This window comes from Orbicella faveolata, unplaced genomic scaffold (assembly GCF_042242905.1).
Source record: "Orbicella faveolata isolate gen_17 unplaced genomic scaffold, um_ofav_v1 contig_47, whole genome shotgun sequence".
Taxonomy (NCBI): Eukaryota; Metazoa; Cnidaria; class Anthozoa; order Scleractinia; family Merulinidae; genus Orbicella; species Orbicella faveolata.
The window spans coordinates 4,674,342-4,702,142 of NW_028301577.1; the positions used below are offsets into that span (position 1 = coordinate 4,674,342).

Here is a 27,801-nt window from a genome sequence, read left to right on the forward strand (position 1 = left end):
CAGGACATAAATAGGGTAGCAAAACTCGCAGATTTTGGTCATGCATAGGGTATGGGTTTTGGGAAGTGAGCCGCACGTCCCCACCCAAATTTTCTGGGAGTATCCTCCCGGGGCAGGTACTCAATATCCTTGAGGGTGAAAGGATATTATTGCTACGAAAACAACACCAGAAAACTGATTAAAATAAAACGACAGAAAAGCAGCAACGCCAACTTCACAAGTCAAAGATTCTCCTCAGTAAAACCCTGGCAACAGATGAAGTCACTTCTGATGTTACTATGACAGCCGTTATATATAACTTCGGTTACTGAAGAAAGCAAAAAAAGGCTGCCATACCTCGATCTGCTCTAAACAGCAAAACTACCACCATCGTGCAGGAAAGTGATGAGCCTGGCTGCCTTATTTTTGAAGTTTATTTACTTTTGTTTCCTGTCCTGTCTTTTGAGTATTAAACAACAAACTCTCTACTTTAACTTTAATTATTTCGTGTGTAACTCCGATCCCTCATTGACAAACTCATGATCAGCTATAGGACGGCACTGACAACCATAAAAGAGCACTGTCCTATTTCCTTCCTTATCTAGAAGGCGGCGTGACCGGTATGTTTTGGGCTGCTGGATTTCAAATCTGGTGGTCTCCGGCTCATTTAAATCCTCCACCCTTCACTAGTTGGATTTGCTCTTGCCAAGTTATTCTCCTCGGCAACCCTTGGTAAATAAGCAACTGGTTGAATTTCTACCTGGTCGAGTTCTCATAACAATTTTAAATATTTGTTTTTCCATTTACAGCGTGCATAATTCGTAGTCAGTGCTAAACAAAGTCATTCCTGTTTTTCATTATTTTTATTCTAAGCCATTCTCTTCGCTTCAGTTCCTCTCACTGAGCTTCTCCTCGTCTTTTGTTTATAGATTTTGCATTCTCTGACTTGCATTGTAGATTTATGCTTGTCCTACAATTGCGTACTTCCTCTTAACTCACTTGTATCCAGCGGTTTCCATAAGTGACGAAGGGAATTTGAAAATGTTTTCCTCGAATTATGTTTATATAATTTAAACTGGAGGAAAAAGTGCCGCTTTACAGGAGTGACATTTATTTATTCAACCAGTTTATAATTCGAAAGATGTATCTTCCAAATTATCGCAAACTCTTTAGACAATTTCTCTTTTCCTCGTAAATTATCACAAACTCTTTAAACTATTTCTCTTTTCCACCTGTTGCATTCTTTCCTTTAGTTAAACTTTTTAAAATTGATATGCAAAATGCTTGGGTGCTTTTTCGTCACATCCCGGACACTTTTCACCTTTATTTGGCAACACCTGAACGGCTGTATTTGTGTAGCAATTAGCCAAACCGTCTCCATTTGTATGTATGAATAGCCATGACATCCGGACGTGCCGTTCTTTGTGCCTGTTTTCGTTGATACGTGGTCTTCAAGGACAACAACCACGAACGTTGCGAGGGAGAACTGAAGCCGTGAAATGAGGATTTCTGTAGCTCTATTGTCGACGATAGTTTTCTTTGTCTTGGCCTGCGGTAAGTTCTATCTATGAGAGCAAACTTTGTAGGTTTTAAATCGAGAAACCTCAGCGATATTTCTGTACAATCTTGTGGCTACACGTGTATGCCTATTTAGTTTGTTATGAACTCCGTTTCGTAGTACAATACTTGCAAAAAAACCTTCAGACGTTTTAAAATTTCAGACGTTTAATTTTCGGACGCTTTTTGTCCCATTTCGGACAAGTTGCGGCCAAACATTTCGGACACTGTGATGAATCATAGCTTAAGTAAACGATATCTGTGAAAATGATGGCTTTACTGCACCCTCAAGGTTTTAGAAGTATACCGAGGAGAAAATAACATTAATCCTTTCTAGCCGTTATGTATCTCAAGTACTGTCTCAACTAGCTAGAGTTCGCCTCATAAAGGAAGCTAATAGCTTTGGAGCTACTTAAAAATTTTATACTCTACTGAGTGTACATATTTCGCGGGAAGCGTAAAAATTTTGGACGGTTTTATTTTCGGACACTTTTTTTGTTCGAAATTAAAATCGTCCGATATTTTTTGCAAGTAATGTAATTATTTCCAGTTAAACTGAGTTCTGATTCGGAAAGCTGGTCATAATCTTGATCAAGAGCTAACAACACACAATGTCGGTGAATATTGTCAAGCTGGACGTACTTTATACAAATTGGCGGCATTGATATGACCAAATCTTGTTGTTGTAGTTTAAAATTATTAGATGTTAAAACATTACGCTAACGATTATCAGCTTCTTATATTAAACTACGCAGAGTTCTCAAAGATAGAATCGGCCTTCGCGGAGGGTTCGATAAATGAATTACATTGGCAGTATCCCAGCGTTAAAGCTTTTCTTCAGTCGTTTTAAGGGAGATAACAGCTTCCAATTTTCGACAAGGGAGTTAGATGGTTTGGAGAAAGGGGAGGAGAGAGGGCTATTCATTATATGTCTATATTAAAACCTTTCTAAATCAAACTCGGTTATCTTGAAGTCCGCGTCACGCGTCTGGCCACCCTGTTGCGACGCGTTGCGACATGTTGGGTGTTGTTGGCTCAAATTTGACCATTTTCAAACTTGAGCCAACAAAACATGTTGCGCCCAACAATGTTGCCATATCAGTAGTAACGTTAAAACAACGTTTATAGCAACTTATGCAAAGACGTTTTAAACGTTTTATTAGAGTCAGTGTCAAACAAAACTTCGAATGTATAATACTAATGTCCATCCCTGACTGCAATTTAGAATTTTTAATGTTGCGGGATGTTGTGTTGAAATGTTGCGATCGTTTTGCCGGGGCTTTAAGTTATTTTCCCTTGGATATTCTTTCTCAGTTATTCACTATCAAACTCGCGGCTATGTCTAACTTTTTCCTTTTTGTGGAGAGTTCTAGACGGCGGGTTTTAGTTGTATTATTCACGTATGCATGGCCCCTCTTTGTCTATCTTTGTTACCACTCCATCACTCCCGTCTGTCCTGACGGCATGAACAGAAACGGAGAAGAGAAAATAAATGCATTAACGCAGAGAAGTTGGAATTAGAAAAGATATAAGAAGGGAAAATTTCATGGAATCGTATCTTATGGACTGGTCATGGTATACCACGAAAAAAGACTGTTTTTAAAGACAGTTTTCATAATAAGCTCTTAGTTCAACAGAAACTGACTAGTACACAAGTGGACCAGTGCTTGGATTTTAAGGTGTTGTTAATCACACACACGACCGATGTAGGCTTGTACTTTCTACCATGGAATCTGGAATCCTCGAGGCCTAATATGTTTTCATGCTATAAGAGTACTGAAACCGTTGAAAAGGCTTAATTTTTGAAACAAGTTTGCTGTTTTGCTCCATGTAGAAATGGCCGAAGCCCATCCCGATTTCTGTAATTTGGACGAAGAGGCTGGCCCATGCATGGCATATTTGAGAAGGTTTTACTTTGACCGACATGAAGGAAAGTGCAAGGAGTTTATCTACGGAGGGTGTTCAGGGAACCAGAACAACTTCAGAACATTGGGAGAGTGTCAAAGCACGTGTGGAGGGGAAAAAACTCTGCGTTGAAAATGTAAAAGCCAAAGAAGCATTGACGTATCAGCAAGTTACTATGACAATGTAGAATTCTTGCAAAACCTGATGTTTTGTCTTTTGCAAGACATGTTGTAAAAGACATTAGGAAACATCTGTAAGAGTAGATAGAAGTACCAGGACCAACGATCTTTGGCAAAGATTGATGTAGCGATTATAGTGTCTCTACGTCGGACTTGATAAATAAACGCAAGTAGTAGATTCATAGATATAGTACTATTTACTATTTGCACAGTCTCTTCTGTTGTGCAATTATCGCTGGGTACTGACCCTTGGCTTCGCTGATATTCAATGCAGTCGTGCGTCTAAAAAGCTAAATGAAAGTCGTACTCGAGCTAACTGGTCTACACTACCAGAGCTTATCCCGATTTCTTTGAATTTTGCTTGGTCTTGTATTGCTTCACCAAAAAGACAAACAAACAAACAAATTAAATCAAGCCAAAGGAAAAGTAGACATTGTAGTTGTTGGGTGCCCTTAGGCTGAGGGGCTGACTTTAGATCCTGTTGCACAAAAAGATTCTGGTTTTTCTTTTTCATGCTGACTAGAAGCTAGTCCATCACAGTATTTTTAGGGCTTAAAGGGAGGTCTCTATTGTGAGCATGAATTCGAAACGTCTAATGCCAGAAGGTATATTTACATCGATAAAAACCTGAACATAAATGTCTGGTCTTGTTAGTTACTACAATAGTGCTCAGGAGGTGTTAGAAGTGTTTTATCATGATTATTACATAATTGAGAAAATTTATTTCTTGTGATTGGCTGATAGCAGTCCATCATCATCTTTTACCCCTGCTTCCCGATAGGGTGCAGTGGTAGTTCTAGCTTCGGTTTCTGTAATAAATAGCATTTTCTGGGAGCGGGTTATCAGCCCGCCGCCCAACCCCCAACCTGGAGGACCAGGGGCTGTTCTTCGTCTGGCCTCTACCCTTCGACCAATCCGGCATGGTTAGACCTGCCAGGGAACAAAGTCCCCGCCGGCACAGCTCTCCGGGTCATGAAGACACACAAGCTTCACCACCACGGCAAGGTGTCAGCCCAAGGTGACAGCAGTCCAATTTATCGTTAATTATTAATTTTCACTGCAGTGCAAATTAACGCGCGCGCGTTCGCAGTTTCTCAGTCATATAGAGGCTCGTGCAATTTTGAGAGAATTTTCACATATCACGAGTAGTGTAAATTCTTAATTGCACTCGCATTCATACCATTACCTATACAAATCACATGTCGGCGAGCAGACGTTACAAAACTCTGACCTTGTGCCCAGCTGAAAACAAGTTACAATTTTCTCTCCCTCCAATTAATTACTTTCAATTACAGGAGACCATCACTAAGAGCGTGCAACTAAGCCATATTCCTGTCACGGCGTTTTCACAGATCGATCTATTTTTAGTTTGAATTCACGGCGAATTCAGACCCTGGCAGGAACCACAGTGACAAATCACAAGCACGGACTTAATTTTTAAGTGACGTCATCATGTCTCCGGAAGAAGTGATGGGCTCCTGATGTGAGGTAAGCCATTTTTTCCTTATCGATGCGCGCTCATGTAGACCGAAACTGACCTATTTCGCGGGAAAAGAAGCCTAAAAATGGACCGGTCTGTAAAAATGCTGTGGCGTAGGCTTCGTATGGGAGGTGCACGGTCCTAGTGATGAGCTCCTGTTTTAAATATCTTGGTTATTGATCAAACTTACCTAGTCATACTTTTGGCACGTTTTTGACGAAAAAGATAATAAAATCGCCCTTAGGATTTTTCCCACTTGCAGAAGTCATATCAATTTAAAGCTTCGTAATTTAATATCCAATCCATCCGGCTTGTTCCCCGTCTAACCACATCGCGCTGTCCCCCTCCTCTCCCCCCCCCCCCCCCCCCCACCTTAAGAAGAACAGCAGAGGAGCCTCTCCTCGGTTGACTGATATAGTTCATTTAATTTTCAAGTGATAGTTCTGTACAACATGAGTTTGATTTCAATAATTAAATCTGACTACCATGGACACCCTTAACGTGCAGACATCTCTTACTAGTTACATTATTCAGTTGCAAGATTCACGGGGTCGCTTAGTGTTCTTGTTTTGTCTCTTTTGGTAATTTTGGACAAAAAATGGCTTTATTTGCGGTCCAGGCATTTCACTACAGAGGAATCAATTTCCAAGTAATCAAGCAACCAATCACAATCCGGGCTGCAACAGGCGCTAAAATCACGGCCTGAAAGAAAGTCAAGGAAAAGACGCCATCAGTGATTGAATTCTTCTTACAATAGTAATACACGATAAAGAAACAAGTGAGGAGAATAATTAAATTCATCAACAGTATACGGAATTTTGATTGGATTCACTATTAAATTATCAGGACTAATATTAAAAAAATTAGCGATCACGAAGAATAATTCACATTTTAATCTTAGAACAGAGAGCTTCAAAGAAACCCAGTGGTAGGAAGAAATATATCAAACACGAAAGACCGTTTTTTTGCAATCCATAAAACGAGGTGTTTAGAAATGTGATCAAACACGGTCTTTCGTGTTTCATGTCTCAATCCAAACTAAAACTAAGGAGAAAACGGAGAAATGAAATCGAAAAAGTCTATGCTAATCAAGCTCATGTATCCAAACACCGACACGGTTATGATTTCCTTTCTTTAATCTGATGAATTAATGAGCTCGGGAAGGAGTAAATGAAAATTTGCTATGATTAATCAAATATATCTTACCATAACGAGCCATGTCGTAATCAAATTCTGCAAAAAAAGTGCGAAAAGATAAGGATCAGTAAATGCAAAAAATTTAATTTGAATTGAATGAAACAGGCTTGAAATGACTCCTCTGAAGACTGAACATTAGTTCTGAGAATATCTGGACGGCCGCCTTGCAAGAAATCGTACGGAAAATTGGGCGTTTCCGTTTTTGCGGGAAGTTAAGGACAAAGCACTGGGGTAGCAGTTTTAATTGTGTTAAAATCATCATAATCTTTTAAACGTCCTATAAAGTGAAGTCCTCCCACTGCTACCTGATTGAAGTTTTGCAATTGCTTAATCATTTCAAATAATTCAGCCGTTTTCAGATTCCTTGCGATAATAAGTGTACGAAAATAGGACTACTTGTCCGCCATTTCTGAAGCCAAGTAAAAATGGCATTTACTAAACAACACAACTACCTCTTTTCTTAAACTCTCTTGCAAGCAGGTTGGCGGCACCTGTGGATGAAATAATGAAAAAAAGAATCTATCTATAATGAAAAAAAAGGGTGCTGCAATGATAACTGCGGAAAAAGGAATAACTAAACAGAGTGGATCTGGGCAGTGAGGTCTGAATGGCACCAGGACTGTATTGACGAAACGAATAACTGATAGACATAGACATAGACATAGACATAGACATGCTTTATTTTAACGTGGACAAGTACACGCTTAGCTGTTCGCTAGTTTCCAGGTGTTCCACGATTTAAATTAAGTAATGTACAACATAGGAGCTTAAGAAAGGTATTTACATCAACCTAATTTAAAAATCACTAAAAAAAAAAAAACCGAGCTAAAAGCGATAAAATATAATCAAAGTGTATTAAACATGAAAATCAGTTTGCCGAATCTTTTTCAAAAAGTCTTTGAGCCTGCCATGGAACGAATATCACGAGGTAGCATATTCCAGTACTTTGCTGCTGCATAACGCCACGACTTAAGACCATATCTGGTAGTGTTCACTTTAGGTATGGCACAAACTTCAGTTCCCTAAGTGGCTAGTCTTTTCTGATATGCATCAAGATTCTACTTTTCTCCGTTATTGATGTTTTCTTTGTAAACTTACTTTCCGACAGATTTAGACTCACCAGCAACCGTTATTTGTCGTCACACAACGCCTATCCCCAGTCTCCCACAGAAGAAGCGTTGCGTTACCACCCAGATATACCATCAGCTGGGAATTTAACTTATAATGTTCATTAACTGATAAAAAAAATTCCACTCACGTTTCTGGGTTACTTCACCACAGACAATGTGACTGGTTTTCAGATCGACATGATAATGCTTCAACAGTCCAAGTTCGTCACAATTCAGCTTACTGCGGGCAACTGAAATGAAAAATGTACAACAACTGAAATTACAATAAGAGTATTTTAAAAAGTATCGGATTGAAGAAGTTCTTGTCGGCTCGCACGTTTTATAAAACCTTTAATTATTAAAGACAGCCGAAAATGTATTGACCATGCTATATGTAACTTCATGCAGAAACTTGGCAGCGCAAACGCTTCCGAGATCAGGAAGCAAGAATGTTTACCATGGAAGTAATTATGACCAAATAAGTTTGGTTATTCGCGGCTTCTCTGGTACACTGACTGGGGAACTACAGTTCACTGGGTTTGGAATTCTGATTTCAATGAAACAAACAAGCAAACAAACAACAGCCGACGAAAGGCGTCATCTAGTTAAACACTCAAAACATCCCAGAGTCCTAGCCAATGAAGTTAGCGCTCATTCTCTGCTATGGTTTAGGATGTTCTTTAGTTCCTGTTCAATTTCTAGGTGGCTGGCATTTATTATTTATTTCTGGCTCCACTCCGTTCACAACTGTGTGCGCATTCATTTTGAATCCTTATATTTCAAGGCGAAAAATTGCAGCAATACTCATTCTTGTCGACCTTCAAGCTTTATTAATTCAACAAAACGGAATGAAAAGATCACCAACTTACCAAGTTCGGCGTCTTCAGCTTGTTCTCCTGTAAACAAGAATCAAGATGTATATTACTCCTGGCCAAAGTCAGAAAACATTTTGACTGAAACATTGTCCATGATTAAATTCTCTTCCTAGGTATTTAGGGTGTTTATGATGACTATAAACAACAAAAACGAAAAAAAAAAACGACAGCAACAAACAAAGAAACAAATACACTGAGGCAAGTGAATTGACCCTGTTGATTTCTTACTCTCCATACATACATACGTAGAGTTAACAAGCCAAACTGGATATACTAAGGCAAAATCAGTGCTAAGAGACTGCTGCGAGTGTTATGTAACGAATTTGCCAGTTTCAATATCGAGATGATACACAGTTTAACTCGAGATTGTGTTACCACTTGCTAATACCAAGAGAGCATGAAGGGTAAGGCCCATATAAACCCTATTCCCAAGGTTATCATGTTAATTTTAGATGAGTTATCCAGTTTTCCCACGGATAATGGAAAACGTAACAACTACTCAATAGAGAATGTAGATATAGGATCATTTGATGGATTATTATTCTTCTTCCTGTTATTATTATTATTATTATTATTATTATTACTATTATTATTATCATTATTATTGTTATTATTATTATTATTATTATTATTACTATTACTATTATTATTATTATCGTTGCAATCAACGAACATCTCTTCCAGAAGTAAATTGAAACGAAGAAATCACAACTTTCAAATCGTGCAGTTTCGGCGATAGAATAATCAATCTCGCTGCCCCTCTATTTTCTTTCGACACAGCTTTCTCCATTGGAAGAAAAGGAAAAGAAAACCAAAAGAACAGAAGAAGTTAAAGTTATCTTTAAAAAGTTACTTATTGTACTAACGTAGGGCTTGTTCCATCCATTCATTTTCTGTCAAATCTAAGAAAAATGGTTATGGGTTAGAAATTATTGTTAACCTATTCACTCCAGGTTCACCGTCGGTGGATGAAACCCTAGTGTGTGACCATTTAAATGAAAGCTATCGAGCAATACATTCATGTGGTACTGTTCTAAATGACGAGTGTAACCTTTACGTCTGTGGATCAAAGTCTATCGAGTAACCATTCAGATTAAGGCCACTGAGGAGATCTTTTATACAGTGTAGTTACTATTTTGCTTGTTTGAAAAAAAAATTGCAAAATATAAAATTTGGGAGTTTTATTATTTTTATTGTAACATTCGTATTCTTCGGAGTAAAATGATTGGCTAAATTATTTGTTACTGTTACTTTACGTTTATGTTACCGGTCATTTTATCATAATTTTAAGGTTATCGATACGTTGTGAACATTTTTAATGCAAAACGTTGGAAACATTATAAACTCAGCTGATGTCTTTAAAATTGGAAGTAAAATGTACTTCTGTAGTGTTGATTTCTAAAGATTACTAAACTTGTCAAAATGTCGTCTAAACAATCCTTTACCGGTTCGGTTGAAATTTTCAGTTCAGTTCAGTTCAGTTCAGTTGAAAATTTTAACAATATAAACACGGTATTTTGCACAATCCTTGTATTATTTCAAAACGTTTAAAAGGCAGTGAGCTACATTTCTTTTCAGCTCTTGATCTAGTTAGTTAAAAGATGTATTCTTTTCCACCTTATTTTTAACTGTAAATCGTCACAGACAATATCTTTGCTTGAGAAGACAAAATATTTTGACTTGACCTTGCGAAGCAAAACGAAAATATAAAACTTCAAGTGTCTGTTAAATCGTGATACGAAGAGAGAAAAATTGCAAAACTGTAAATATAACGAAAAAATGTCGAAAATCAAGATATTATGTTTATACCGAGTAGAAATCTCAGACGCAATAAACATGTCGCGAGAACGCCTTTACTGCGAAGGTTTGTAAAGTGATACACGATGTAAAATCGAGTCCTTCAAGGCTACTTTCTTCTCGCTATTCCTTTATCGTCGCCATTTCATCGAAAAGGGAGCTAGAATTGTTCAATATATGAGATTTAGTTTTTGTAAGCTCCTCTATTACCGAAAATTCAAAATATTATGTAAGAGATAACCTGCATGTTGTTAGTTGGCTTGCTGCACTGGGCCAGATGAAAGTTCAACTAGGCGAATTAAAAAACTGATAATGAAGCATACACCACAAATGAGAAAGTTAAAGAGAAAGTCAAGAAAATCAGAGAGTTGTGTTAAGAATAGAAATGACTGTGAAACTGAATAAGCGCGTTCAAAGAATTAAACCTACAAGAAGAAAATTATTGTGAGAATGAAACAAGTTTGTTTTTGTTCAAACAAAAAAAGACAGAGCAAAAACTTCGAAAAAATTATAAATGATGTTTATAATATCTTTCATTTAAAATTCTCTTTCCCCATGTCGCCCTTTCAAAGCTTTTTAATAAACGAGAACCAGAACTCAAAGTGACACCGTCTAGCGGTTTGAAAAAGCTCTTATTATTAGGACCAATGTAAGAAAAACATAATTCAGAACGAATACAGCCACATCTGTAATTTGCAATTAAATGTAAATAAATAAAGTCGCCACAAAAGAGATCGACGACTTAAGATTAACCCTGTCCTTTCATTTTTTAGCTATAGATCATTATTAAAAGACTTGAAAATGTTTAGTTACTTTCCGTCAGAAAAGGTCGAAAAAAAATCCTTTTTTTTTCTTAAGTGCAAAGCCAGGGATAAAACTAGGTATAAGTAATTACTACAAACAGTTTGTTTGAAGAAATAATCTGACCTATATGTACAAGTTGAAATATGCATCAGTGTTTGAGACGTAAAGTAACTTTGAATCGAAATCAGAAGTTTTTTATGCACAGAGTTATACTAAATGTTCACGACTATATTGACTAAAACAACAACTTTCACTTTATTGTAAAGTCCAGCCAAAAGACATCTCCAAATACAAGTCTTAGACTTAGTCTTAAGGTTTAGTCACGAGGGTTATTTTATGTCCGATAGCTCGGCAGAGTAATTAAAGTTTACAATCTAAAATTCATTAAAACACAGAATAAAACAAAACGCAATATACTTAATTACCAAGACCAAATTTCGATACGGTGGAAAATGAATTTCGATGTTTTGAAGTATTTACTCTTCTGACGGAAATTTCGTTCACCTTCTGGATAATTTTTAATTTGTTTCTTGTATTTGATAAGACGAAAACGTAGCGTTCTCGATTGCTTTGTAAACGTTTAACAGCAACAAAGTAATGAAAGTGATTTTGATCTGCTTTGGAAATAGCGAGAATCCAGGATCATTCTATTTTACTTTTCTGGTGAAACCCATTTGAAATAAAAAAAGGGAAGTTCAAATTTTTATGATGACAGCAATCAACGGCCAATGAAAAGAAATTCAATGGGCTTCATTACTGAGGTATATTAAAAAGTACATTAAGACAAACATAAAAATATTGTGCTTTCTCGCCTTTTGTGTTCGCTGAATTTCTTACGAAATCTTTTTTGTATTTTCAAACTTTAATGGAACTGCACGTAGAAACAATAAATTATTGAGTCGTTGCTTTCAACCTCTAGTTTTTAATGACTTACTGCTGTCAGAAGGTGGTGTGAATTATACAGTCTTATTTTGACCCGAAAACCCCGCGTTCTAAGTTAAGTTGCTTGGCAACGAGGGAATCAGTACAAAAAGTGAAGCGAATTTTTTGGCGTTTTCAAGCCATTCCCGTTGGTTTTAAATTTGTACTTGGAAATGAAAACCCTTGGAAAATTCCTTGCTGTAAAAAGTTATTCGATTATGTGGTCCTTTCTAACTTTTGAAAAAGTGAATCGTCAAATCTAATTATACAAGAGTCATCCTGGTACACACCAGTAACGTTGATAAATGCGAAATGAAATTATCTTGCGCGTCATCAAGGTGTCAATGAAACTGAACTAATATTCTGATAGTAAAATTATCTCTAATCTCTGATTGCAGAATATTTCTCTTTGCGTAAGTAATATTTATTTGACACAAATAAGAACAGCAATATTACGAAAAATTTATCTGCTGTCAAATCGTAAATCGTTTTAATTCAAAAGACAAACACCAGAAATAAAATTACGGAACTGTCTCTACAGCTTGAGTTTTTGTTATGGTTTGGAAAAATTAAACCCCTCTTCTGAGAAAAAATTATAAAACATTGCGTGGGCATGACAGTGCTACCCTATCGAAATTTTCCAAAAAAAAAAATATTTAGATATTGGGAAAACAAAATTGAGTTTTATATTGTCTGTTAGCATTAGCATTCCATGATACGATTTCTTTTCATGTTGAAGACAAATGTGGCCAACCGGTGGCAGAATAAATTTCACGTGCACAATTGCGAAGCGAGGGGAAAAGCGACCAACCGAAAGTAAAAAAAAAATTAGTTTCTTCCAATAGAAATAGACAGATTATATCTGGTTCAAATGTTTGTTACATCCAATCAGTCGAAATGCTTTAATTTTGTGCTTGTTGAATTGCGAAAATAGGACTGAGTGCGATATTTGGCAATACCTTTGCGTATCTGTTGCAACCGCAACCTGCTTTCTGGTCAAGGAATTTTTAGTTATTTTGTAAGCTTAAAATGGTCATGTGATGTATTAGAGAACAACTAGGTTTTATGGCTTTAAAGTCTAATCTCTTGATTCTTTTTAATGTTCTGAAAAAAGTATTTATTTTGATCGTAAAATGAAAAATTATGACCTTTCAGCGTATCTGACAATTCATACGTCCTTTGTGAAATATTTTTCGATATTTTCTTTTAACTATTGGGAAGAGTTTACTCTTACCTCTATCTTCGCTTGGGAATGAACCTATGAAATAAGTCAAAGAGAAATTTAGCGACTTAAAGATGTTGAAATTTTCAAAACGTTTGGCCATTTCTAATTAAAAATAATATCACGGACTCTTTAGAAACCTAGTGTACCAAAAAACAGTCTTGTTTTGGACAAGTTTAGAACTGTCCATGGATCAAATTCTGGTTTTCAAACGGCAAAACTTGGATTACACGGGAAAGATGTAAATAGTTATCATAAATTATACTTTCAGAAATTTGCAATAAGTTCTAAGCCCAGAACTGATGTAGAACTCGATAAAATGATTTTCATTCATATAATCGTTTTGTTCTGTGGTTATCGTATGCTAAATCAAGGACGTTTTTCGCTCCTTTTGGCAATAGTAATAAAGTAGGAAATAATTTAAACTTCATCAAGCGAAAAAGGACGTATCTGTCGTTTCTTAGGAATCATTGACTTAGCTAACCAGATGACTGTGTTTAAAAACGTTATAGCGGCTTGTAATAAACTTTCCTTTATTTTACCTCTTTGTCCAACATAAAACTGAATACAGACAAACATTTCTTGTCCGTTAAGAAACAAAAAAATGAAGTCTTCCTTTACAAAATCACCTCATAAAATGGAAAGGAAAATGCCATAAAAACAAATTTGAGAGCATGAAAATAAGATAGTATAAACAGATAGATATAAATAAATATCGAAGACTTACAGGTTAGAGCAAAGAAGGCAGCGAATATCACTAGTGATGTAACTTTTTCCATGATGAACGCGCTCAGAATTGTTAGGCTTGCGTTCGATGCTGTCCGCGCTGCGTTCCTTTGGCTTTTGTGGTGCGGTGATATGCCACTCAGGTTTTATATTCGTCTGTCAGAACTATGATAGCAAACAAATATATGATCTGTGAATGGAGGGTATTTTTCTATTACTGTGGTCAAGGAAATTAGTGACAAAGTAACCCTAGGTTTCAAAATGGGATTAATTTTGCTTTTTCTCATCTCCGATTTCTTTTGACGGACAACCGCTGGGGCATTTGGAAGTCTTCTCACGCCACTCAGGGGGTCTTTTGTGTGACCTTAAAAGCTCAAAGGAAGTGATTTTTATTCCGCTTAATTTCAAATCCATTCATAGAGGTATTTTTCCATTAGACAGATTCGCGAGTGTCTTGAAAAATTGATGATTTTTATTAATGATGAGAACGTGGGCCGAATGCATTTATTTGGCAGGTTCTGTTAAATGCTGTCAAGATACGTGGCTGCGGAATTTCTTTTATTGGTTCAAGAAATAACGATTGACGATACACAAACGAAGATAAGACTTGTCTCGACTGGTTAAGACAATAGTTTCATTTCACCAGTTGGTAGAAGAGTTTCTTACAAAATTGCGGTAAATTTCAGATTCTTTAGCTCGTCGAAATTATCTATCTGGTATCTAACGCGATCATAACTTTTGCTTAAGTCGTTCTTTATTATACTCACGCCTAATTCGACCCCAATGCAAGTGCATTTTTTGCTGATTATATTCCGTGTACAATCACCGCCCCACTGGAAACTCATAAAAATTTCACGAAGTTCTTTAGTCATTCCAAGATTCTATCTTTTGTTCTATTTATTAACTGGTGAACACTCCGCGTAGTCTTAATTAAAAGAAGCAGCGTCGAGGCGCCGGGCGGGTGAACCCAAACCAACATGCTGCCACAGTAAGGCAAAACAATCAGATACTGAGAAACGGCAAACGAAAACAAAGGTCTCGCACAGTCAGACAAGTTTATTCATACACTGCAGCCTTAAGAGAGGAAGGCTGTGTGTAATATCGAGTTAGAACTCTACTCGGGAAAATCGTGCACATTGAAATCTCTATTACGCTTAATTTAAAATGAAGTGTAGAGTGGGACTAATAATTTTATTTCATTTACACGTGTCGGTACAACTCAAAGAAAATAAGTGAATGGAATAATACGGAAGTCTACCGATGGGTGACTCGCTACAGAGAAAGACATGTATATCACAGATCACTCTAAACAAACTAGAGGACACTTCGATTAAGAATACTCCCCGCATAGTATCGCGAAACAACTTTTGTAGTCGTGGAGAGATTTGAATGGAGCCTTGTCATCAAATACTGTTATCAAAAGATAAGGCGCGATCTTAAAGCATCTATCTAATTCATTTCTCTGGGTATCTGTTGAAAAATATGGGTCTGTTTTCTTGAATTTATTTCCAGTATTACCGCGTTATAGGCCAGGAAGCCAAAACAACTTGATTACGTCAGTAAGTGAGTTTAGTTTTCTAGGCAAAAGAGAGAGAACCTATTCTTTTGTCGTTAGATATTGGAACGAGTTTGAAAATATAAACACTATACTCTAAAAATTGGACATATTGTAAAAGATATAGTGAACGGTTAAATATTGCGGAAAGTAATTTTTTATTAGTATAATATTATTAATCAACAGATCAAGGAGAATGTACAGGTATTGAGCTGTAAAAAGTCAAGTCCATGACATTTCGTTGTAATTAGGGAAAAAGTTCTCCATCAACAAATGAGTTGACAAAATTCACTTGGGCTGCACCAACGCTAAATGAATCAATGTATTGATTAAGTCACTAATTTCTCACAGCATTGTATGGATTGAATTTTTGCTGAATAATGCAGTCAACATGATGGATGACGCGCTCAAGCTAAATGAGGAAACGTGAGGTACGAAACATCTACTTTGGGACCAGGTTATTTTCAACATACAAGACGACTTCCGTAAACATGGTTGTGTTTGAGATGAAAATAAATCGTTCACAACAAATAGTCCCATTGTTTGGGACGCAGGTGCATTGATAACGAGCAAGATAGCCTTGTTATAATCCTTTAACAATATGCCGCAAAAGGTAGAAATTTCCGTTTCTAAAGAAAACGTCTTTTATTTATTCCAAATGAATCCAACCTGCATGTACAACATTGGAAGACTTTGCGAAGAGCGATGTTTTACGTAACAAGAACTGACAATGTTATAACAATTGAATTAAGGTGCTCTTGCGTCGACTAACGCAGTTTAGCTAAAAGACACTTGGGTAACACTTGAATTGAAATTGTTCTGATCGAAACAAAACCCAGCAATTCTTGGGGTAACTAATCGGGGAAAAAAATATTCAGAACTTATCAGGAAAAATCAAATCACATCAGCTAAAAATGTTTCGTCCGAACGAGTTTTCTAAATTCTGGGAACGAGTGTAATAAAATATTAACGGGACCATTTAAATCGCAACGTTTTTTTAGAAAATATAAATCGAACATAAAACTCTAACAACCTGCCTTTTTGGACTGAAGGAACTATACAAGTGTACACATACATTTTTGAAAAGAGGATAGCCACAAGTTGTTAACTTCTAGCACGACATTGCTTTGCTTTTCATTCTTGGAATTGGATAATAAGAAAATTTAAATTTGGTTAAAAGTTTTCACGCCAACGCCTTAACTTAATACAGGTACTAAGATTGCGTTTTAACGTTGTCTAGACTATTTCGAAATTGCAATGAAACATTTTGAACTATTTGTGGTTTTCTGCCTAAAGCTACGCTTAGTTCTTGAAGTCATTGCAAGTTAAATTTGAACAAGTCATGCAGCTGTTATATCGCGAGAAATACAATATATTGTATTAGAAAACAATTTCCTTTTATTTTACCCCTTAATTAAATCAGAAATCGAAAAAATATTCATTACCACAAGTGATTTTTAAAAAAGGCGTGTGCTCTATCTAAATTTTCAACCCAATACAAATAAGGAGATTTTTCCAAAGGTGACAAGCTTCAAATTTTTACCATACTGCAGAGTTTTGTTCTACACGTGGAATCATCGAGAGTTTTATATTTACAGTACTTGTAGTCAATTCGTTGAAATCTTTTTCTTTTTTTTGCCACCCACTCGGGAAAGAAAATCCAGCAGTTTCCTGGAAAGCAGTATTAACAGTAATAGAATTACAATTATGCAAGGCTGATATTACATAAAAAACTTAACGCGACAACAACATGAAAGAGCCCAAATTGAATCAGACCTTATCCTAGGTATACCATCAGCATTTTCGTTTGCGGTTCCCTGGCCACGTTTTCATCAACAATTAAACTTTTCTAGCCTAAATATGAGATGGATTCAAAAGTCATCTTTTCTTGCTCATTTTTGTTGAAAATATGCATATTCTGGCACATGATTGCGAAAGTTCTTAGTTTGTACTTACAACGTTGTTCCTCAGATCCGACTGCACTCGAAGTTTGTTGGTTCTAACCTTCAGTCTTCAGACAAAAGGCGCTTCACGTTGGTGTTGAAAATTAAATGTTGGCTCATCTACCACAAAAGGAAAAGCCTTTGTGAGTTTTTCTTTTAATCACAATCAAAATTTAAATTACTGCTCCCTTGAAACACTGTTAAGCAAATTACGGACTTCCTACGAGTTTGAACTTTATCTCTAATTTCCTTGATAACTGATTCCTTTGAATGATGGCGGCATCAAGAAGCAGGCATCATCAACCTGTTAAAATTCACTAGCAGGTAGAAAAAGGCACGTAAATTTGACTGCCTTTTGCACTCAATTAGGGCTATTCATTCGTTTTTACGCGACTGACCAGAACTAATGGCGGCGATTTGAAAGTTAAGCTTTAAACGATGGTGGGTGTTAAAAAAAAAACCGGACAATTTCTGCAATAATAAAAAGTTATGAATGAAGTAGATATTGAAATCGAAATGTTTATCATTTCATCTTCGCAATAGCTCGTAATTTCCATCGCTTTAATTCATTAACTGTGTGCCTTTAAAGATGTGAGATTTCACGGTGTACATATTCATAGCATTTGTTTACAAAAAGGGAAATTTAACCTGTTCGAGAATATTATTAACTTTTTTTCAAGAATCCATTTTTTATCACGCATTTAAATTCGTAAGAAATCAATATATGAGATGTTGCTGATATTTCTTATCACATACTAGACACTAAAAATATTTCGGATTTGACAAATCCGATAAAAGTGTGATAACGATGAAAAACGTAGAATAAATCGTGTTCATAGACTTGTGCCAAAACCTTTTTAAACTCAGCATCAGTGGCAATGGTCCACCCCTGAGGCATTTTAATGAAGCAAACTGCGAAAAAGCGAAAATATTCATCTGTACTTAGCTCAAAACATAATTTAGCAGTTGGATATAATGAATGTGATTATAACATCGCTCAGCAGTAAAACACAAGGAAATTTTAGTTCGTTGCAGTTCATCTGAGGCTTAATTAAAAGCAATTACCCTCTTGTAGTTTTTTATTTATTCAGTTCTTGGAGCTATAGCGAAGGAGAATTTACTGGGATATTTCACGCTTGATGAAATCAAACCAAGTCTACCAGAACTTGTAACCTGGAAAGTTCAAGTACTGTGTATATTGAGCTAGATAAATGACAGATATTTTTGTCAAAAGTGTTTACTTTTTCATTTGGAGTTGATAAATTATTCAGCTCATTCGGAGGTTAGATTTTCTAGATAAGCTAGGTTAGCTTTCTTTCATTGAAACTTTTGTCTGCCTTTTTGTGCTAATCGACAGTGTAAAAAGTGTTTTTAACAGAGAAGTCGCCCTGCAGATAAGTGAAGTATTATTATGCTTTCCATTGAGATCAATAGCACGTTCAGCTAAATAAAAATGTATAGTTATACTTAGGAAAGTAATAAAGAGATAAGAAAGTGAAAACACAACACAACACAACATGTGCACACCCTACTCTGTTTTCACGGTGCAATTTTTCTTAGTGTCGGTTTAATTCAATTAAAACAAAACCTTTCAGTTTTACAGCTTTTAACTTTTCCAAAACGAACTTTCCTGACAGAGGACAATGGGAAATTCTTAAAATATCTTAACCAGAAGCGATCGAAACATTTTGGCATTTCGTTCACGTATTTACACCGACTAGAAATGCGTCATATTCAGCACTGAAGGGACAAAAAAACCTCAAAGTTTACCGATAATAAAGATCAACAAGAGTACTGTCTTGCACGCCCAGGTTTGGTTTTAAAAGGTGCTTTAGGGGTATGGGAGATCAAGATGCCGTTGTGTTTCATTCTCAGCCAATACACTCCACTCTCACTTTGCCCTACTCTGACTTAAGTATGAATGGGTACCAGTGCACTCGTTTTAGGTCAGTCTAACGGAGAGTCAGGGGTCTGGGTACGATAGACCAGCATTCCATCCAAGTTGTGTAGATACATGCTTAGAAGCTCCACGTTGTGGGAATTCGAGTTAAGTGTCCGGGCAATTTTGAGATTTCTCTATTGATTAACCCTTATGATGATTAATCTTTACCTAAGTCTGGATCCTTCAGTTTGATGCTTATGACATTCATCAACCTCGTTCCCAGAGCTTTTCCTTGAAATTTGGAAGGGGGTGGGGGAAGGGAAGGAAAAGGAAAAAGGGAAGAGCTCAGAACGAGCCTGGACATTCATCTATTAAAGCCTAATATGCCGGGATCTTTAGCATGTTCTTTTATGTATAAATGCACCGGCAAATCGAAAAGTAGTTTAGTAACGTAAATCTGAAAACGCTAAACAGTAAAATATACGCCAAAGAGACACAAGGATGCCAAGTTTTAGGACTGGACAAAGACGAATTACCAACACCAGAAAAATTTGAGCTTAAGTTTTCGAGCAGCAGCGACTGTAGAACAGTGATCTTGAAGCGAATTCAACATCTTATTTGCAAACAGATAAAAATTTTGATATTAAGAAAAATTAAATAACCTTTATTTACCCTCGGCAGTGTTCATATCACAAAGTCTAGTGGGGCCGAGCAAACAACTGAAACAAAAACTTCGAATTGTACATAACATTGTTAAGAATCCCAACTGACTGGAGGCAAACCAGTTGGCTATTTACAAGCGTGGCCGAGGATTTGAACTCGGGGCTACCGTTAAACAAATCCAGGTAGTGGTCAAAGCGGAACTCGGCCCCGGGACCGCTGGATTGCGAGTCCGACGCACTGAGCACTCGGCCATGGCAGTTTTAGAATTATACTAAAAATTAAAGCTTGAATTCATTATCAGGCTATTCTTATAAATGATAACCTACCGTAGGTTCCAAGAAAAACTCGAGAAAGAAATGGTGGCCCTTAAGATGCTTAACACAAAGTGATCGCACAGCGCGAATTTCTGGATCTCTTACATCCTGGGATTTTTGGACTAGTTGCATGTTTTTGTTGTTCTGCATGTAACATCTACAAACTGTGTAACTTTAAAGAAACCCTTCTTCAAAATAGTGCGATAAAAGTAATTGCATTTGAAGCAAATTTTATCATTAGAAAATGCTCACAGCTTCTCAGCGAATCAGCGGCCAAACTGAGTGATTGTGTCAAATGCTATAAATTGATTGAGATGATTGAATAGTATAGAAGAGATAATTTCAGGAAAACAGCAAAGAGCCAAAGTGAGTTACTCTAAAATGAAGCTCATTTATGATTTATATAGAGCCTATCAATTGGGCCATATTTCACTTGACATCCAAGCGCTAAATCCAGATCATACCTAGAAGGTCTACAAGAGTACAACAAGTATAAAGCCGGTTTTTGAGTTCAAACCTCACGGAATTAAGAGGTCTAATAACGCGGCACAAATGAAGTGCAGCTAGTACTCAATTAATATGAATTTATATTCCATTCTTTCCTTTTTTCTTCTCTTTCATTTTCATCTTCCTCTCCGCTGTTGTATGAAGAACATTCTGGGTCGAAACGATTTTTACTTCAGTGCTGCTTTCTACAGAGTTCCATCCCCGCCAAAAATCAAAGTTGATCACAACATTCAACTTGACAGTCTAACAATTAACTTGGCAAACATCAACATCATATTTCACTCTTCAACTTTGTACTTTGTATCACAATCATTGAGACTTTAAACATCAACTTTCAAAGTGACAGTTCAACGTTCAACTTTATCCATCAACATTCATGTTAACATGTCAACAATGATCTTGACACATGGGCTGTCAGCGAAAGATGAAGTTTGAATCTCCAAGTCGAATGTTGAGTCACCAAAGGCGCACCAATCCCGCCAAAATTCAACTTGAGAATTCGACTTTCAAGTTGATAATTCAACATGAATTGTTACGTGTCAATATCCGTGTTTAGCAATGAACATTGTTATTGCTGATGACGTAAATATGTTCACCATGACGTAATGTTCAATTTCTCAAAGTTGGTTTCAACCTCGTTCCCAGGGTGCTCTCTCTTCCTCCCTCGAGAAAGTACCCTGCGGCTGGTCACATGTCTACATATGCCAAGCAAAGCCGCACAGAGGGTGGGACCTCAACTTAAAGTTAGTCAACACTGTCTAGGGAGGTAAATGTTGCGCTGCTATACAGACGTTATTTATTTGAAAGTGAAGCAAGTTGTTTGTCAGAGATCCTGCCTGACCAACGCTTCGTCGCTATGATCTGAACTTCTATGAGTACGAGACGCTAATTGAGAGGGAACTTTGCTTATTTTTCATTGCTTTTTCAAAAACCGTCAACAACCTGCTTCGGATTAGTTTAATCAGTTTTTCACAGCAAAAGAATTAAGTAACCGTCAAATTATCGACGGGAATGCATTCAGCTAAATGATGAGAAGCTAGTTTCTTGGTCGAAAATTGGACTTACCGCTAAAACAGTTTTAAAACGAAAGCCGTTGGATTTTGCAAACGCGCGACCGATGTCGCTGTTGTCAAGTTCTTCATAGAATTTCTCACAGCAAGAGAACCGAATGACTGTCAAACTGTCGATTGAATGAATTCAATCAAATTCAAAGCTAGTCTCTTGCCCAACACTGGACGTATCAAACTCTACACGAAGGCATCAGTGTCTCCGTTGTGATTTTGCCGATCGCAAAATATAAGCTGCTTAATCAAGTTATTAGTATTCAGCACTCAGTCGTTGTTGATGTCAAGTTCTTCGTAATTTGTTTTCGTCGCAAGAGAATGGAATGACCGTCAAACTGTCGATGGGAGTAATTCAATGAAATTCAAAACTACCTTTGTAGGCGAACAAACGACGTATTTAATTCTAAAGGAATGAGTAAATACCTACGTTGTGATTTTGACGAATGAAAAATGAAATTAAATTCACCGCGCGGTTCATTTATTGTTGTGGTCGTCATTTCCAAGTTCTTTGTCAATTATTTTCACCACCACAAATTCCAAAGACCGTCCAACTATCGATGGAAAAATTCAGCCAAATGCAGGGCTAACATTTAAGCCGAACTTTGGTGCATTGAACTCCAATATCGAATGTGTCAATGCCTTCGCTGTGAGTTCGGCCGAGGTTACAAATTCCACTCCCTACTGGGCTCAGTAGGTGAGCTCGGTGGAGATAAACTTTAACTGTCCTGCCCCTCCCTCCAATCGTTTTTCTGGAATCTGCAAAAATCTAGCAGACACGTGACCAGCCGCAACCAGGGTACTTTCTCGAGGGAGGAAGAGAGAGCACCCTGGGAACGAGGTTGAAACCAACTTTGAGAAATTGAACATTACGTCATGGTGAACATATTTACGTCATCAGCAATAGCAATGTTCATTGCTAAACACGGATATTGACACGTAACAATTCATGTTGAATTATCAACTTGAAAGTCGAATTCTCAAGTTGAATTTTGGCGGGATTGGTGCGCCTTTGGTGACTCAACATTCGACTTGGAGATTCAAACTTCATCTTTCGCTGACAGCCCATGTGTCAAGATCATTGTTGACATGTTAACATGAATGTTGATGGATAAAGTTGAACGTTGAACTGTCACTTTGAAAGTTGATGTTTAAAGTCTCAATGATTGTGATACAAAGTACAAGGTTGAAGAGTGAAATATGATGTTGATGTTTGCCAAGTTAATTGTTAGACTGTCAAGTTGAATGTTGTGATCAACTTTGATTTTTGGCGGGGATGGAACTCCATAGAATCCGTGGCCGGAATCAGTAATCACAAAATTAAAAGACTACGAAAAGTTTGCAAGTAGTACGAACTTCATACGCTTTGCGAAGTGATTCAACGATAACTTTCAAAAGTTTTGCGAATGGAGTAAAGGTCAGTTCTAAAAACTGTACTTAAAGTTTGCATGTAGTACAAACTTCATACACTTGGCGAAGTGATTCAACGGTAACTTTCAAAAGTTTTGCGAATGGAATAAAGGTCAGTTCTCACGACGCTGCCACTGAAATTATTCAGAATTTATTTACTATGTGTTTTGCTGAATGAAAACTATTGCTTGAAAGCTTAATGGAAACCACATTTATCTATCGTGCTATGCTTGCATGCATTGAATTTAAACTTTAAAGTACTGATAAGCTTGATGGTAACTCAAAACAAATCTTTTACCTGCTTGTTTGACAACTCAAACTCAGTCAGTCAAGCCCAGCTTTCGTTAGAGCTGGGTCCTCCACAGACCGTGGAAAGCACTGAAAGCGCTTAAAACGTTCTTCTAAACTCAAGCGTAAACTACCCTGCGAGAGAGAGATTCTCTTCTTTTTATGCTCGGTGAGAGGCGGGAGGGAACCTCTGCTCGCAGCTGTTGGATTTCTCATGGTGCATGCGCGAACTACGTCCGTATGTCGCATGTGACGTGCTTTATGTTTTGAAACCAGTTACTCTGCGAAACAAAGATTCCTTTTTCTTTCTGCTCGGTGAGAGGCGAGAGGAAACCTCTGCTTGCAACCGTTCGATTTCCTATTGTGCATGCGCAAACTACGTCAGCATACCACATGTGTCGTGCTTTGTCATACGAAACGTCTGCAAGCAATCAAATCTTTCCAGTTATGTATTTTCGATGAATCATGTACTTGAATTGCGACTTTTCCACCGTTTATTTGTTAGAGAAACTATAGAAATGTCGTACAGTTTTACGAAGAACTGAGCGACAAAAGAAACAGACGAATTAAAGCAAAGTTGACTTCATTCAATACCACGCCGTCTAGTGCATGCTTCGCAAACTGCAAGCTAGCTGCAGATATAAACAACCTATTTTTAGATAACTTAAAACTCAAGCTTAAAACCCGGTCCTCACTTGCGACGCACGCATAGGCATAAGCATAAGAAGCTTATGCGCTAGTGGGGACGGCGGCGACATAAACATAAGCATAAAGCCTGGTTCACACTTGTGGAATGAGCATAACACTAGTGCAATAAGCTGGTTCCCACTTGTGAGATAAGCGTAACATTAGCGAAATAAGCACAAGCATAAGCACAAGAAAAAGAAACATGTTTCTTTTTCTTGTGCTTATGCTTGTGCTTATTTCACTTGTGTTATGCTTATCTCACAAGTGTGAACCAGGCTTAAGCGTTCTTCTTATGCTTATACTTATGCTTAAGCTTATGTTTATTGAGGACATGGTTGACATACGCAGAAAGCGCTTGCTGATTGGCTGAAAATCTCTCGCTTATTCTTATGCTTATACTTATGCTTATGCTTATGCCAACATGTCCTCAGCATAAGCATAAGAAGAACGCAAGGCTTTGATATTCTTATGCTTGTGCTTATGCTTATGCCTATGCTTATATCGTGGCCCTCCTCACTAGTAAAACCTATATGATAGAATAGACAAGGAGATAAAAATGTTCGGCGTGTAGCCAGGCATGTTAAAAATTGGTAAAAAAGGAAAGGAATTAAATGGTTGTCACTGGCTAAAAATATGGTTATCGGACGTTTCGGCCACTACTGTTGCCTTCTTCAGCAAAAGATGGAAAATGCAAATGTTAAACGGCGTCCTGCTAGAATATGTAATAGATGTGTGATAAAACTAAATGAGCAATAGTCTCTAGAGTATTCTTAATGAGTGTAAAAATTCTTAATGCCATTGTACACGTTCGGTAGCGCTATAAACGAACACATAGCGCTACCGAACGTGTACAATGGCATTAAGAATTTTTACACTCATTAAGAATACTCTAGAGACTATTGCTCATTTAGTTTTATCACACATCTATTACATATTCTAGCAGGACGCCGTTTAACATTTGCATTTTCCATCTTTTGCTGAAGAAGGCAACAGTAGTGGCCGAAACGTCCGATAACCATATTTTTAGCCAGTGACAACCATTTAATTCCTTTCCTTTTTTACCAATTTTTAGACAAGGAGATGTCTAGACTTAGCTACCTATCAAAGAGCAGAGGGGTTAAGAAGCAAAGAAGAGCCACAAGGGAACGGAGAAGCTCAAAAGCAAAGCAGCTCGAAAACAGACAAAGCAAACGGTATAAAAGTGGTTTAGGATTTAGGAAAGAATTCCCAGATGACAAGGGAAAACAAAATTTTCCTTCTGAATTTAACCCCCCCCCCCCTTCCCCCAAGTTGAATATAAGCCCCCCTCTAATTTAAAATGAAATTTTCTCTTATAAGTCCCAACTCCGGATGTAAGCCCCAACCCCACGTTTATAAGCCCATCCAAACCCCTTACGAAGTTTTATAGGCTCAGGGATTATGAGCGGCAGTTTACGGTAAGCGCGTGAGTTTCTGATCGAACAACAGAAGTATCAGCTCTGAGTATCGAGCAAGCAGATTTTTACAATTAAACACCTCAAGAAATTCGAACCTGATTTTTTAAACACTGTTTGCATGTAGTACAGCGCTTTTGCTACCGAAAAACTAGTCTGACATCTCCTTCAATATTAATCCCAAAGAACTACAATTTTACAAATTACTAAGATTGAAATCGACATATTTATAGTCCATCTGTATCTAATATCAGGACTTCTCTATTCAAAGTCGTGTGCTAGTAATGCGAAATGTAAATCATAGTCTAATGACGAGTTTATCTAGAACCTAGGCTTTGAGCTATGTTATGCTGTGACTTATTAGCAGTTACGTTCTGAATGGGGTTTAAAAGAGAGGTCAGTTAAGCATGACGTTTACGACAAACGGCAAACGGCAAAAATGAAACTTTTGCCGTCTCTCTTCAGCTGTGTGTACAGTAGAGTGAAATTATTTGTATTTGCAATGAATAGTAGGACACGTTATTCCATTTTTGTGTGCTTTATTTACGGATTAGAAGAAAAGAACTCAAAATCAGAAGCTATCTTTGCCGTCTGCCGTCTGCCGTCTGCCGTCTGCCGTCAACGTCATACTTAACATCTCGAATAGCTGAGAAGAATTTTTCCGTCAGCCGAGTACTTATTAAATCGTTCAGATCTCACTAACTGATAACTGAGATCTGAATTTTGTAAAAGTTGATGATATTTGAGAATTGGGCTGAAATTTTAACTGGGAGCTAAAACATCGCCAAACATTTAACTCATAAATGACGTTTAAGCAAAACCATGCAGACCCTCCGAATGCCAACTGCCACTCGAATCTGTGCGCATGCGTGCCCTGTTATCACCATTTGATTGGATTGAAAGAATATCGAAAATAGGGGCGCCGAAATGCCATATAATGAATACATAAATTAAAACGTTTAGCAATTGTCTTGATGTCCTTTTTAACTTATTCTGGCCGAAATGCTTCACCTATGCTGGGGAATGACTTATCCTTTGAGGGATATTTAGTTTTAGTCTCTTATCTTCTTTTCAAGAAAGAAAACAAAATTGACCATTCCGAGCACAGATACGTTCTTTGATTAAGACCAAAGAACAACTGACATTTAACACCTCGCTTACGTTAAACTTTCTTAACATTAACCATTCTTGTTAACCAAGGCTTGAGTATTTCTCAAAATGAATCATTTGGGTAAGGATTGTAGACGCAGCTGTAAAAAAACATCATGGTGTAAGCAAACTATTTAAATTTTTAACCAAACGGAAGTGTTGCAGCTCTCGTAAGTTTGTAACTATATTTGCCGTCATAGCGTAGCAGCTGTTATTGTTTTAAGGCTAGGGGCATTCTTTCTGTTGTTTGTTTCATTGTTCTCTCAAAGAATATCGAGCCACCCATGTGAGACCTTACGAGAACTGCTACCCTTGCTCGGAAATAGATGCAACTTGTCCTAGCAGTCAAACGCAAAATTCAACGCCTCGTCCCGTTTTCGTGGCCTTACATTAAGAGAAAATGTGCACAAGTTTTGTTAGAAAACATTACGAAAAAGAAGGGGTAAACTAAATGATCAAATTCTTAATTTTTTTGTGAATGTGCGGCGTTCAAAGCCGCACATTAGTGACCATCTTAACTTTTGGCCTAAAAATGAAGGATTTGGTAAAATTTAGACGTTTGACCGCTGTCTAATAATAATAATAATAATAATAATAATGATAATGATAACAATAATAATAATAATAATAATAATAAGGTTCTTATTGCGCATTTAGAATTCTCAATGCGCTTACAATTGCATATGATTAAAAAGAATAAAAACCTAACTAAAAGATGCAATTATTAAAATCTATGACTAGGTTAAAAACTATTACAAAAAAAAAATGTTTAAAGATTCTTTTAAAAAATCGCTATGCTCTCAGACTGTTGATATAATGACATTCGGATATTCGAGGAGCGAATAGTTCTCATCAGTTAACGAGGTATTTATATTGCCAGTTCGGTTTGTAGTATTGACGATTTCGTCTTTCATCCTCTGTATATCGGCTGTTATTGAAGTCTTCAGTCTCTCCTCCAAATCTGAAATGCACTGTACCATTTGCAACACATTGCTATCGAGTGGAATAGCTGTTCCTTCATGAGGTAGCTGATGAGCTAAAAAAAGGATTATAGTCCTCATAGGGCTGTTTATCACTAATACCAGCGTTTCTCTTACTCTCCTTATTTTAAAATTCCCTGTAATTTTTTCTCGTTGTTTCTGTAGTTTGTTTAGTCGT

At 37.0% G+C, this 27,801-nt stretch overlaps 2 protein-coding genes across 3 annotated transcripts; one reads left to right on the plus strand and one right to left on the minus strand.

Annotated features, from left to right (window-relative positions):
• Positions 1–1,374: 1,374 nt before the first annotated feature.
• On the plus strand, positions 1,375–3,802 carry LOC149096856 (kunitz-type serine protease inhibitor 2-like). The gene is made up of 2 exons (XM_089279882.1): positions 1,375–1,533; positions 3,371–3,802. The coding sequence occupies exons 1-2, from the start codon at positions 1,479–1,481 to the stop codon at positions 3,571–3,573; spliced, it is 258 nt and encodes an 85-aa protein (XP_089136008.1). The 5' UTR covers positions 1,375–1,478; the 3' UTR covers positions 3,574–3,802.
• A 1,701-nt stretch (positions 3,803–5,503) lies between these two features.
• Positions 5,504–17,302, minus strand: LOC110065460 (uncharacterized). Of its 2 annotated transcripts, XM_089279883.1 has the most exons (9): positions 17,263–17,302; positions 13,753–13,916; positions 13,038–13,061; positions 9,148–9,183; positions 8,276–8,302; positions 7,556–7,657; positions 6,750–6,788; positions 6,307–6,333; positions 5,504–5,802 (listed from the first exon to the last, which is right to left on the minus strand). In XM_089279883.1, the coding sequence occupies exons 2-9, from the start codon at positions 13,802–13,804 to the stop codon at positions 5,705–5,707; spliced, it is 405 nt and encodes a 134-aa protein (XP_089136009.1). In that variant the 5' UTR covers positions 13,805–13,916; positions 17,263–17,302; the 3' UTR covers positions 5,504–5,704. The 2 variants fall into 2 exon arrangements, with proteins under 2 accessions (XP_089136009.1, XP_089136010.1); XM_089279884.1 differs by lacking the exons at positions 9,148–9,183; positions 17,263–17,302 and having other exon boundaries at positions 13,753–13,904.
• Positions 17,303–27,801: the final 10,499 nt, after the last annotated feature.

Bases quoted from the DNA above. Each gene is read 5' to 3' on its own strand.
- LOC149096856 (XM_089279882.1), top strand. From the start codon at position 1,479: ATGAGGATTTCTGTAGCTCTATTGTCGACGATAGTTTTCTTTGTCTTG. The intron at 1,534-3,370 runs GTAAGTTCTATC...TGCTCCATGTAG, and splicing joins TTTCTTTGTCTTGGCCTGCG to AAATGGCCGAAGCCCATCCC.
- LOC110065460 (XM_089279883.1), bottom strand. From the start codon at position 13,804: ATGGAAAAAGTTACATCACTAGTGATATTCGCTGCCTTCTTTGCTCTA. The intron at 9,184-13,037 runs GTAAGAGTAAAC...CATTTTTCTTAG, and splicing joins ATTCCCAAGCGAAGATAGAG to ATTTGACAGAAAATGAATGG. The intron at 7,658-8,275 runs GTAAGTTGGTGA...TTTTCATTTCAG, and splicing joins AGCTGAAGACGCCGAACTTG to TTGCCCGCAGTAAGCTGAAT.